The sequence below is a fragment of the Cimex lectularius genome, unplaced genomic scaffold (genome assembly GCF_000648675.2).
Source record: "Cimex lectularius strain Harlan isolate CLEC.00 unplaced genomic scaffold, Clec_2.1 scaffold67, whole genome shotgun sequence".
In the NCBI taxonomy this organism is placed as follows: Eukaryota; Metazoa; Arthropoda; class Insecta; order Hemiptera; family Cimicidae; genus Cimex; species Cimex lectularius.
The window spans coordinates 1,200,228-1,212,552 of record NW_019392738.1 but is presented as its reverse complement, the minus strand read 5'-3'; the positions used below and the strand labels follow the sequence as shown (position 1 = coordinate 1,212,552).

Sequence of the window (12,325 nt, the reverse complement as noted above, 5' to 3'; positions counted from 1 at the left end):
TTTCGTGGTCCGCTTGACCAATTAATACATGACAATTAATTAAGGTTTTTAGTTGAGATGAAAAAAAGCTAATGGCACGAGAGGGATTCGAACCCACAACCTTCGGCTAGATACGCCGCTGCTCTACCACCTGAATAAAAAAATGGCAAAAGGAGGGAAAACTCATAAGGTGGGGTTGAGATGGGGAGTTGATGTCCGAGTGGATTGAGGTCACAATAGCTCAGGTGGTAGAGCAGCAGCGTATCTAGCCGAAGGTCGTGGGTTCAAATCCCTCTCATATCATTAGCTTTTTTTCATCTCAACTAAAAACCTTTTAATTGTCATTATTATTATTACTTTTTAAATGCAGTTATTAAGTGGTTAGGGCAGTCAACTCATTTGCCATGGTTCTGGGTTTGAATCCATAAAAGCATAAAGCATAGCCCATGACTTTTTAACTGATGATAGTATGAAAAATTGAAAAATGTACCCCAAAGTGGTTTAACTCCTCATCCACAACATTCATTGTGTAGTTGGACGTTAAACCTTCCTATAGAACAAGAGTTACAGTAAAAATTGTTTAAATGAACACCGGTTGTAAAAACATATCGATTATAAAAATGAAATTTCTAGTTCCCGGCTAGCTTTAATGCAACTTAATGTACTTAAGTACATCGTTAGTAAGAACATATCGCTTTTAGTGACCTAAAGTTAAAGTATTTCTGAGAAAACAAACCTTTTGTAAGAACTTCGTGAGAAAATACATCCCTCGAAAGAGGAATTCAGACAAAATATTCTACAAAATGTAATCAATTATTTTCATGGAATGATTGCGTCGTGTTTTTCATTATCTACTGGCTACACATTCTTTCTTAGTCCTCTGCAGTTGTTCAAACAGGACGGTGCAATGAACGAAAAAAAATGAAAAACCTTTACGGTGGAGGAAAAAATCCATATAATTTCTTCTTTGGAAAATGGAGAAAAAATGGAGCTTTGGCGAATGAACTAAAGGTGAGTCATTTCATCATTTCAAACATTTTTAAGAACCGTCAAAAATTAAAAGAAGAATTCAAAGAAGCATTGTTGCAGTGGTTCAAGGTTCAAAGTTGTGCAAACATTCCTTGAATAGACCTATTTTGCAAGCAAAAGCAAATGATTTTGCAAAACTTTTTAATAAAAATGATTTTGTATGTTCAACCTCATGGATCCAGAGATTTCGGCAAAGAAATTCCATTGTTTTTGGAAACTGCTTCTGGCATGCTGGCTTCCTCAGTGATTTGGTTGACAATGCTGTTGATATTCTTCAAATCCAAGACTTTCAGGATGAAACACTTCAAAACTGGGCTCAAGAGTTGCCCATTGAAAACAGTTTGCTTCAAGGATATGAAGACATAGACTTGAGTCTTACTACCCATGAAATCATCACAGATGAAGAAATTGTTGCAGGGGTCAAAGCAGAAGAAAATGATTTACAAGAAGACAATGCCATAACAGATGATTCAAACGAATTTTCGTGCCCCACTTTGAAGGAAATGTTCTCAGCTATAAATGTGGTAAATAAATTTTTAACATGTAATGACAATTTTGCAGAGGAATCTATGAAAATTGACTGTGAAAGAACTTGTCACCATTACAGAAAATGCTTTTTACATTCATAAAAAAAAAAAAAATAAAGAAACCAATATTACAGACTATTTTTCAGTTTTGCAGTAAATAAAATTTTTGTGATTAATCTTTTTGTTTTTTATCTTAAAACCTAAACAAGGATAATTAAACAGGGCTTGAAATTCACAAACGCTTTTTAGTTCCAAACTTGTTACTAAATGGGATTGCTTATTTCAACCCCTTAAAAGTAGTTCCAGAGCCTCCAACTTTCAAAAAATTGATCAATAATTAAACAGAAAAAAATTGATTACCAGATATAGCAAATCTCGGGTTTAAGAACCAAGTTCAGACGGTCCCTTGGATGTTCTTATTTTTAATCTAATTTTTACTGTACTTTGTTTTACTTTTTACTGAAATAACAATTCCTAACTGCTTTCCAAAGGTCAGAAATTTTCATAGAAAAACCAACAGTTTTGCACAACTCGTGATAATTGCAGGTTTAGCATAATTTCAACCCCTTTTAAGTAACTGCAACTGCTGGTGGGCGAGGGGTCAAATCAATTTGCAATATTATTTTCCTAATTAAAACTCCATTGACTATTCTGGGGTTCAAACCCAGGAATGCTAGCATGGCAAATATGAGTCAGGTATCATAGCCATTCAGCCATCTCAGTTCCCCATTAAATATTTATTTTCAAACAAACTTAATCAGATAAAACACAATAAAACTCTTAATCAGTTTATAATAAATAATATTCCTAATTGTGATTTATACGTACTAAAATACAAATAAAAGTATTATGTACCTTTTGAATGGTTGAATGGTGGGCATATTTTTAATACATTGTCTGATGGATCCAAGTTTTTGACAGTTTGGTATGTCAAACAAAAGGGTTCAGTAGATGTCCTCATCGAACTTTCTTTGGCCAATTTATCAGCCTCTTTTTTGCCCCTCTGCCCTGGTTAGGGTAATTTTGTTGTTTTTTTGCAATGTCTGACAGGATCCTGATGCAATTCTAAACAACTCTGGTCTTTACTACTGATAATTGTCCTCAGTGCGGTCTGGCTGTCCTATTCTTCTGTTCACAATACCTTTTAATCTCATTGGCACAGTTTGAAAAGCTTTTATGAATCGTAGTACTTGGTTTATTTTCCTAAACATAAGCTCTTGACCCATATCCAGATATGCATTGGGATCCTGTTCTCTCAGTCTGCTCCGCCAGAAAATTATTATTATTATTTTTGTCAAATCTGAATTTAGGCACCAATAGGCGCATCCTGAAATCCTGCCTGCAGCTTCCCCCAATGCTTTTCCTATTCTTGTTGTGTAAGGAGGCTATTTATTGGAGCCTGTCCCTGCATACCTGGGCAAAGAATTTTAATGGTGGTAGATTCAGAAGGACTTCCAGAATTGCAGGTCATTCGCATTGCCTGAACACTGCTTGTCTATGAGCAGTACTGAGAATGTGTGGTGTTTAGTGACCGATAGCCAATGATTATTTTGAGATTGTGAGGTGTGGTCTGGTATGACGTAGGTTTAGAAAAATATTTTCTTTATCATGCTAATGTTTTGATCTTTATTGAGATCATCTTCAGAACTTGGGATTTATAAACATTGTTTAAAGTTTACAAATACATGTAGGATGTGTAAAAAATGAATTTGTACAATGCTAGAAAATTTTAGATTTAAAAAAGAATGAATTGATATGTTCGTGCCAAAAATCGCAAATTATAATTGTTTATTTTGTTTCCGAAATGCCGCTAATCTAGAATTTATCCTAGCTCTGTTCCCTCCCCACAATCCTATCCTGTTGCTGCCTAGTCCTGCTCTATTCCTGTTTGCTTCCGTCTCGCTTCCATACAGTCCACTGTTAATTAGCCTCCAAGAGTGATTTTCTTTTAGTTTTATTTCAGTTTTTCTCTTATTTTCAAGAAGCATTTTTTTCTTTCGTTTTGTTAATTTCACGTTCAAAATAACGCGAGTGTCTCCTCCCGCATCCTTAATGCGACACATCATACAGGGTTCGGACGGAGCCCCTAAGGTAATTAATAGACTAGGATTCTGTTTTATCTTTGGCCAGAGTTATTGCAGGTTCTAGCTATTAAACGGCTCTCCTCCCTGGTTGTCGAGAAAATCCAGCCACAGTTAACAAGTTAGTATTTTAATTTATTTTGTACTTTATTTTATTTTGTATTTTTATTTTATTTAACCAAATTTTATTGCGACCGACCAGCGTGTGCACATGATAAATTGCTAGAAAATTTTAGATTCAATCAAAATTTTCTTTGGTGATTGATCAACCTTCTCAGTTTAAATATATTGTTTTCTTTCCAAAAGCTAGATAGGGGATGAGGCCAGGAAGACAAAAACAACATTTATTTTCTTGTCGAGCTTTCAGCACAATATATCGCCTTTATCAGGACTTCGAAAAAAATCGTTATACTATATGAACAGGTACATGTGTGGATAACGGATAGCCGGTAAAACCTCCGTTATCCACACATGTACCTGTTCATATAGTATAACGATTTTTTTCGAAGTCCTGATGAAGGCGATATATTCTGCTGAAAGCTCGACAAGAAAATTAATGTTGTTTCTGTCTTCCTGGCCTCATCCCTGATCTACCATTTGGAAAAAAAAAAATATTCAATCAAAAACTCAAATAAAATACTTCAATCTGGAGAACAAACACTTTGAGTGAGTAGAAATACTTTGATTGAATCTAAAAATTTTTTGCATTGTATAAATCCATTTTTTTCACATCCTACATGTATTTGTAAAATTTAAACAATGTTTATAAATCCCAGGCTCTGAAGATAATCTCAATAAAGATTGAAACGTTGGCATGATAAAGAAAATGTTTTTCTAAAACCTACGTCACACCAGACAGCACCTCACGATCTCCAAATAATCAAGTACTGGGAATCTTGACTGCCATTAGCTGTGGTGGTCCAACAAACCACCGATCTTCAGTCTATCATGGGTCTCAGAATCGCTGTGTATAGCCAAAGGGATGTTTTCACCCAGAAAGAGAGTTTACATTTACCAATGGCATTAAATTTCACACTCGGTTTGATTTAATTTAGTTGTGGATTCCATGTTAGTTGAATATGTCAATTACAACACCATTTAACACAAAAGACATGTTAAAATATACTTCTTCTTAATACAATTATAACCGTTTATGTTTATAATATTAAATAATTTATTTGAACAAAATGCTTTAGCAAGGTCAGAAATTTTCATATAAAAACCAACAGTTTTGCACAACTCGTGATAATTGCAGGTTTAGTATAATTTCGACACCCTTTTAGAAATTTTGCAACCCAACTCTGTTGAATATTAAGCACATTATAATTGAATAAAGTAAAATTTAAAAAGATCACTACTGCAAAATAAAGCAAAGACTAACCACTAAAGACAGACAAAACTGGAGTGAATAGACTTGCAGATTGGCCAAGTTAAAATATTAAATTAGTATGATAACCAACGTCAGGATTATGGGGTGGAGACTGGGGTAAAAGTAGACTTAAACGGGCAGAGGAAAAATTAACTTCTGTATTAAAAAATTAATAGCTACAGGCTTACGGGAAACAGACTCGTCAAATATTACAATCAGTCCTATTATATACCCTGGTGGGAGGTCTAGGAGGGATTTAACAATGGTGGGAGTGAAGGGTGTTGGTAAAGTCTTATCTTGGGAAGTCGGTACAAGGGGGAAAGCTTTTAAAATAAAATATTTAGGAATAATTGGAATAAGGGATGTTCCATTGGATTAGAGAAAGAATCGGCATGACCTGCGCACTGTGACCAGTCTATAGTCATCACCATTTTTGCCTAGAACTCCTCATTAAGCTTAAGATTTTTTACAAAATCCCAAAGCTTTTCTAAGATCTTGTGTGTATCCTTCAGGCCCGGGCTTTTCCTCTCCAGAAGTAAGAATCTGAGTTTATAAGCCTTTGTACCAACAGAAGACATGTTATGCTGTCCCTTCTTTTTCCTGACAATATCTGCTTAGACTTTTTTCTGCCACTCTGAGTCTATACATATGCCTCTGGAGTCTGCAGTCCCCAGTTAGCATTTCAAACTATTACTCAAGTCCTAACTCAGATTTAGTAGTTCTGCTGTTAGTTTCTGCAATACTAATGCAAAAATTTGATGAACTTTTCCGCATGACTGTCCTGAGCTACATCACATTTATATCCATTTTCTGATGAATCCATCCTCGTCGAACTTTCCTTGGCTGATTTTTAAGCAAGGTCAGAAAGTTTCTTAGAAAAACCAACAGTTTTGCACAACTGGTGATAAGTGCAGGTTTAGCATAATTTCAACCCTTTTAAATAGTTTTGCATCCCACCTCTGTTGATTATTAATCACTTTATTGTTGAATATAGCACAAAATTTATTGTTCTTTAGTGCACTACCATTTTTGTCTAGAGTTTCTCATTAATCTTAAGGCTATTTACAAGTTCCGAAAGCTTTTCCAAGTCTTTCATGTGTATCCTTCAGGCCAGGCTTTTCCCTCTAGGAGTAAGACATATTTTCCCATACAACACAATGGCAATAATTTTCTCTCTCTGTATGATTTTTTAAAATTGTGGATTACATAAAAGTCAAAGATGTCAATACAACCCGAGAAAAAATATACTTCTTCATAATATAAATATAACTGTTTATTAAATTCACTAATTTCGTGGTCCGCTTGACCAATTAATACATTACAATTAATTAAGGTTTTTTGTTGAGATGAAAAAAAGTTAATGGCATGAGCGGGATTCGAACCCACGATCTTCGGCTAGATACGCCGCTGCTCTACCACTTGAGCTATCGTGACCTCGATCCACTCAGCGTATCTAGCCAAAGATTGTGGGTTCGAATCCCACTCGTGCCATTAACTTTTTTTCATCTCAACTAAAAACCTTAATTAACTGTTTATATTTATAACATTTAATAATTAAATTGAACTAACGACTCACCTGTAATAAGTTTATTATCTCCATGAGCCCACAAATATTGAACAGAATCTGGTGAATTTATTGATAGCAGCATTTCATCACTTGAAAAACACGGTATCTCAATATTGGAACTTGCAAATGCATAAAAGTCAACTCCTAAACAAAATAAATCAATAATGAGATATTTCTTTTTTAAAAAATATAACTTACCTTCATTCGGGATTGATCTTTTTAGTAATTGTTTTATCGTCGAATCGGAAATTTCTTTAGGACCAGTTTCCGCATCTACGACCAATTCTTTTCTTTTTGTATAAATCAACCGAGGATTCATTGCCGTAGGGATTTTATATTCTACCGTTATAGGTATGTAGTTGTGGCAGGACAAATTGCTTATTCTTTCCAACAGTTCTTTTTGATTGTTGCTATTAATTATTATTGTATTGATTTTATTAATCATGTCAAATAAGGAGCAAATGCATTTTACTTTATAGCTTTTTTCACAATCACTTTTTGATTCACACAGTTGAATTTTACTAGTCTCCTTGTTTAAATTTTGGTTAATTTGAGGCAACTTTGATATCCACATAATCGGATCTGTCTTGATCTTTGGAGGAATTGAATCATCGTCTTTTTCATATTTATAAAATGCTGAAATTGGAGGTTCAGTTTGATCATATACAAGATCAATATTAATAGTTGACATTTCTATATAATCATTCCAAGAAAGTGGTCCATTCTTTTCATTACGGTTTCTTTTCTTTAGTCTGATTCTGTTATTCATACTATTTTCTCTAAAAGTTGGATCAATATCATGTTCATAATGAAGGGAGAGTGTACCATTACAAGCGTACGAGTTGTCGTTTGACGGAGCCCAATCTCCGTTCCTTTTTAAATATATCTCTGAAGGAAAACTTTGTTGAAAATCACCATTTCTAATCTGACCATTTGGATTATTTCCTGTATCTTCAGCTTTCACATATTTGGAAAACAATTTGTGAAGATTCTTGTAAAACTCTTTTGACTTTTTAAGATGGGTTTTTGGAGGTAGGAAAAGAGAAATATTCACTCTTGTGCTTTTGTTGTTTGTAACAATAGGTTTTCTGTCGTTATCACTTTTTCTCAATTTCTCTTTGTTGTTAGGTGAAATGTTTTGAGAATATGTTTGACCGACCTTATATGGGTTTAAGTTTGTTAACGGCATATAATTATTGTTGTAGATAATTTTGGATTGTTTTGGATACCCTCCATAGCTAGAATATTGAAAGGGTTGAAACTGTTTGTATGTAAATGGATTTGAATGAATCGGAACTATGCCATGTAAAATGAACCTAAAAAATAAAATATTCTTATATATTTTTAAGATATTTTAAAGATAAAATATTAATAATATGAAATTTGTTTAATTTGTGTTAAAACATATATTGATAATTGCAATTTTATTACATCATTGTGAGTAGCTAACGTTTATAATTTTATATTAAAAATCAGGTATAAGGCCAGTTTGAAAGAAAACTCTCAGTTCCTTTGTTAACTATGAAACTTTGTGGGGACATCAGTAGCCACAATGGTTCAGGCATTGACACAGCTCTCATTGATATAAAATAATGCAGGGCTGCTGGATTTGAACCCGACATACTTATAAATGGGCTTTTTTTTTTCAAAAACACCAATACCTCAATGATTGATATGACTGGGTAGTGTGAATGCCAGACTATCAGATTTTTATTTTGTCTCTGTGTATTTGCGTTTGTTATTTATTTTATTTTATCCTGAATTGACGATTCCCTGAGGTACAGAGAGGCTAGCAATAGAATAAAAAAAGAGAATTGGTTATGTCATAACATAAAACATCACGACTTGCCTGGAGAAAAAGTAAAAGAAATTAATAGGTTTAAAACCCTAGAAAGATAAGAAAAGAAAAGAAAATCTAAGAAAGAGAGGGTTTGTGATGGTCCAGGTTGTTTGTTTGTCTTAAAACTTTAAAAAAAAAATTGAATTTATAGAATCTCCTTTCGACTTTTCTATGTTTTTTATGAGGGTTCCTTTTTGCGGTCCAAACGAAAGTAAGAATCCAAGAATTGAGGTTCTTTATAAATTGTTCTGATTTTGTTTATTTTCTTGCGTTACATGCGAAAGCTAGATACTACTTTATAAAAAACGCTTAAACTGCTGAAAACTCTGAAAGCGAAAAGTAAAAGGATGAACTGCTTTTCCTGATTTTTAATATAAAATAATATTACAGGATGATATTATATTGAATTTAAAGTTTATAAAAACTTTTTTTTATCTTTCATTAACAATAATTATTCCTATGTAGTAGCAACTAGTTGGTTTTGTTGTCTTTTCTATATGTAATAATGAGAATTATGTATTTCACAATTATCATTTTTTTAAATCACTCTCTTTTTTCAGTTCAGTCTCACTCGCATTCACTCATAATCTGTTTTCTCTTTTTTCCTCTTTTTCTCAGGCTATACTGTATCTCTCTCTCTCTTTCTCTCTCTCGCACTAGCCCTTATTTTTTGTTTTGTTTTCTTTCTACATCTCTTTTTATTTGCATTGCTCTTTCTCCCTTGTTTTTCACTTTTTTCTCTTAGCCTATATTTTTTATTTACATTACTCTCTCCCCTGTCCTCTCCCTCTCTCTCTCTCTCTCTCTCTCTCTCTCTCTCTCTCTCTCTCTCTCTCTCTCTCNTCTCTCTCTCTCTCTCTCTTTCTCTCTCGCAAACTCTCATATACTGTTTTATCTGTTTTTCTTTGGACTGAGTGGGTTTGAAGTGACTCGGTGACCGGCTAACAGTTGCAATTATTTTATACTGTACATGTTTATTATTATGAAAGAAAAAAATGTTGCATAAAATGTTTTTGCCATCAGATGGTGCAACACATGTTTATTTTGTTGTGTAAATACTCACCACACAAGGTAAATCGTCATAACACATCGGAAATGTTGTGCATAGCAATTAAACGCAGTTAAACCGGATCATATTTTGTATAACTACCTATTGAACGCCACTACTTTTAGTTGACACAATATAAACATATGTAAACATGAAAATATGGATTTAGTTTGTTGTTTTAAGTTATTTTGTGGAACAAATTAAGTTTAAGAGTTGTCATATACTTGGAGCTTTATTTTAAAAAGTACCATTCACTGTGACTCATAGTGATGTGTAATACTTTAATGATTTTAAAAGCTCAAGGAAAAACTTATACAACTTTTATTTTTATACATTTATATTTTTTACATGCTACTGTAAAGTAAAAATTAAGCAGACTGAAATTCAAAAAAGTTCTGTTCCAATTTTTTACTGCAGTAAATACGATAAATATGTCTGAAATTTGATCATTTTGGTTTTCCAAAATTGCTGGGTTAGTCTGTTCAATGTGTTTTGGCATGTTGCGATCTTCACACTAAAAGAATCAAAGAATTGAATAGACCAAAACAATTGGTAATGACCAAATTTCAGATTTATCTCACAATTCTTTTTTCTTCTAATACTTTTTTTCAACATAATTTATGATTTTACTCCAGGATATTGAGAACAAGTGATAAAATCTCTTTCAAATAGAAAGTGCACACAAAAATCCTTCTTCTCATACCTTCTTCTAAAATGTCAAGTAAATAATAATAAAGTAATATAGATTATTACTGTGCCACTGTCTTGACAATGTTTGAAACTGAGTTGGTCTTGAAAGAAATTTGAAAAGGTCTGTGAAAAACTTATGTCAATTTGAGGACATATTTAAGATTGTTTTGCCCTGATGATGATGTTAAAATAGGTCGAAAGCTTGTAGTAACAACTGAATTTGTTCTTTCAAGACCATGCCGTAATCCAGAGTATTCGTGAATTCTGATTTAGCCCCAATGTTATCAGAGTACTACAACATACTTGCTCTACTATTTTAAATACATAAAACAGACAACATAATGACCGTTTTCCAAATGATTTAGCATTAAAATATTTGGAAAGAACTAAGTTGGTTATACTGGAGCGTCCTTTCATGAAACCATGTTGCTGAAGAATAACATGTTGAATGAAAGGCTCAATATGTCGCCACTGTGGAATCCATAATCTTAGGTATTGTAGAGCACTTAACAATAGTGCGATAGTTTTCGATATTCCTACAATCACAATTTTTTAAGATTGCTGAAGATGTTAATATTTAATTATTTGTACATACAGATCAAAGATCCTTTTACAAAGAATATAAATCATGAGTAATTAAGGTTTTTAGTTGAAATAAAAAAGTCAATGGCACGAGCGGGATTCAAACCCACGATCTTCGGCTAGATACGCCGCTGCTATCCACTCGGACACCAACTTCCCATCTCAATTCAAATTCAAAAGGTGGGGTTGAGATGGGAAGTTGGTGTCCGAGTGGATCGAGGTCACGATAGCTCAAGTGGTAGAGCAGCGGTGTATTTAGCCAAAGATCGTGGGTTCAAATCCCGCTCGTGCCGTTGACTTTTTTATCTCAACTAAAAACCTTAATTAATTATCGATAACAACCAAATTTCATTTCAAACCAATTTATTTTTGTTGGACAGATTCTTGATCGTGGATAAAAATTACTTCATCTCAATTCTCAATTTTTTTCGGCATAACAAGGAGAGGTTTTCATGATTTAATTTTGTAATAACGTTAAATTTGGATAAAACCCAGAGGATATGTGAATTAGTATTTTTTTTTAATTTTTATATTTATTTATTTTTACTTCCTACAGGGTGTTTGGCAACTCATGTTACAAACTTTTCCAGTAGATTGTACATTCAAAATGGAGTCATATCATATTATGACAATCAGCTTCGGTCAGGGCAGTAGTTAAGCATTGACAAAAGACCAGGACATACCCCAAAACCAAATTTACACCCAAAAACATTGACGGTAATCAATGGCGGGAATTATTCACCACTCCTTTCGCCTAGAGATGAGACCATTACCTCTACACCATACTGCAAGGTAATTGACGAAATGCACAAAAAATTACTCAAAAAAACAACTTGGACTGGTAAATCGGAAAGGTCCCATAATCCTCTACTGCAACGCCAGTTTATATGATTTTTGTGTTTATGTTTCTAAACATACTATAAACGGAAAGAGCTTGGCTATGAAGTTATTAAGCATCCACCTTATTCTCCAGACTTGTCTCGAACAGATTTTCACCTTTAGGAATTTGGACAACTTCGTCAAAGGAAAAATGTGCTTGAAAAAAGATGCTCAAGTCAAAAAGCGTTTTCAGATTTTGTTTCATTTCAAAGCTCAGAATTCTTCAGTTCCGGCAGAAAAAAGTTGGTCAAACTTGGGAAAAATGTATAGAAAATATATAGGGAAAAATGTAAATGAAGGTAAATACTTCGAATAAAATGATTTTGTTTTTATACAGGATGTACATCTACTCGTGTTACTTTGCCCATATTTAAAAATTATTTAAATTTATAAATATACTTTATTGCTTATATTACAATTAATTAAGGTTTTTAGTTGAGATAAAAAAGTCAATGGCCCGAGAGGGATTCGAACCCACGATCTTTGGCTAAATACACTGCTGCTCTACCACTTGAGCTATCATGACCTCGATCCACTCGGACACTAACTTCCCATCTCAACCCCACCTTTTGAAGTTTTCCTCCTTTTTGCCATTTTTCAAATGTCGTGTAATCGGATTGGATTCTCGGGGGGGGGGGGACTATATTTATTTTAAAACAATCAATAAAATTATTGCCTTTAATTAACGTTTAAATGTATTAAAATTTACATGAAAAAAAAACATTTGGACATAT

The 12,325-nt window shown here is 33.4% G+C and overlaps 1 protein-coding gene across 2 annotated transcripts in view; it reads right to left on the bottom strand.

The window, feature by feature from the left end:
- The window catches only part of LOC106668082, a 31,094-nt gene that overhangs the window by 2,979 nt on the left and 15,790 nt on the right, over positions 1-12,325 (bottom strand). The window contains exons 1-3 of one of the 2 annotated variants that reach the window (XM_024227067.1): positions 9,456-9,668; positions 6,751-7,868; positions 6,562-6,696 (exon numbers count right to left, since the gene is read on the bottom strand). In XM_024227067.1, the coding sequence (XP_024082835.1) occupies positions 6,562-6,696; positions 6,751-7,868; positions 9,456-9,475 (1,273 nt within the window). In that variant the 5' untranslated portion in view covers positions 9,476-9,668. Of the gene's footprint in view, positions 1-6,561; positions 6,697-6,750; positions 7,869-9,455; positions 9,669-12,325 lie in introns of those variants that run through there. The other variant, XM_024227068.1, reaches the window with a different exon arrangement.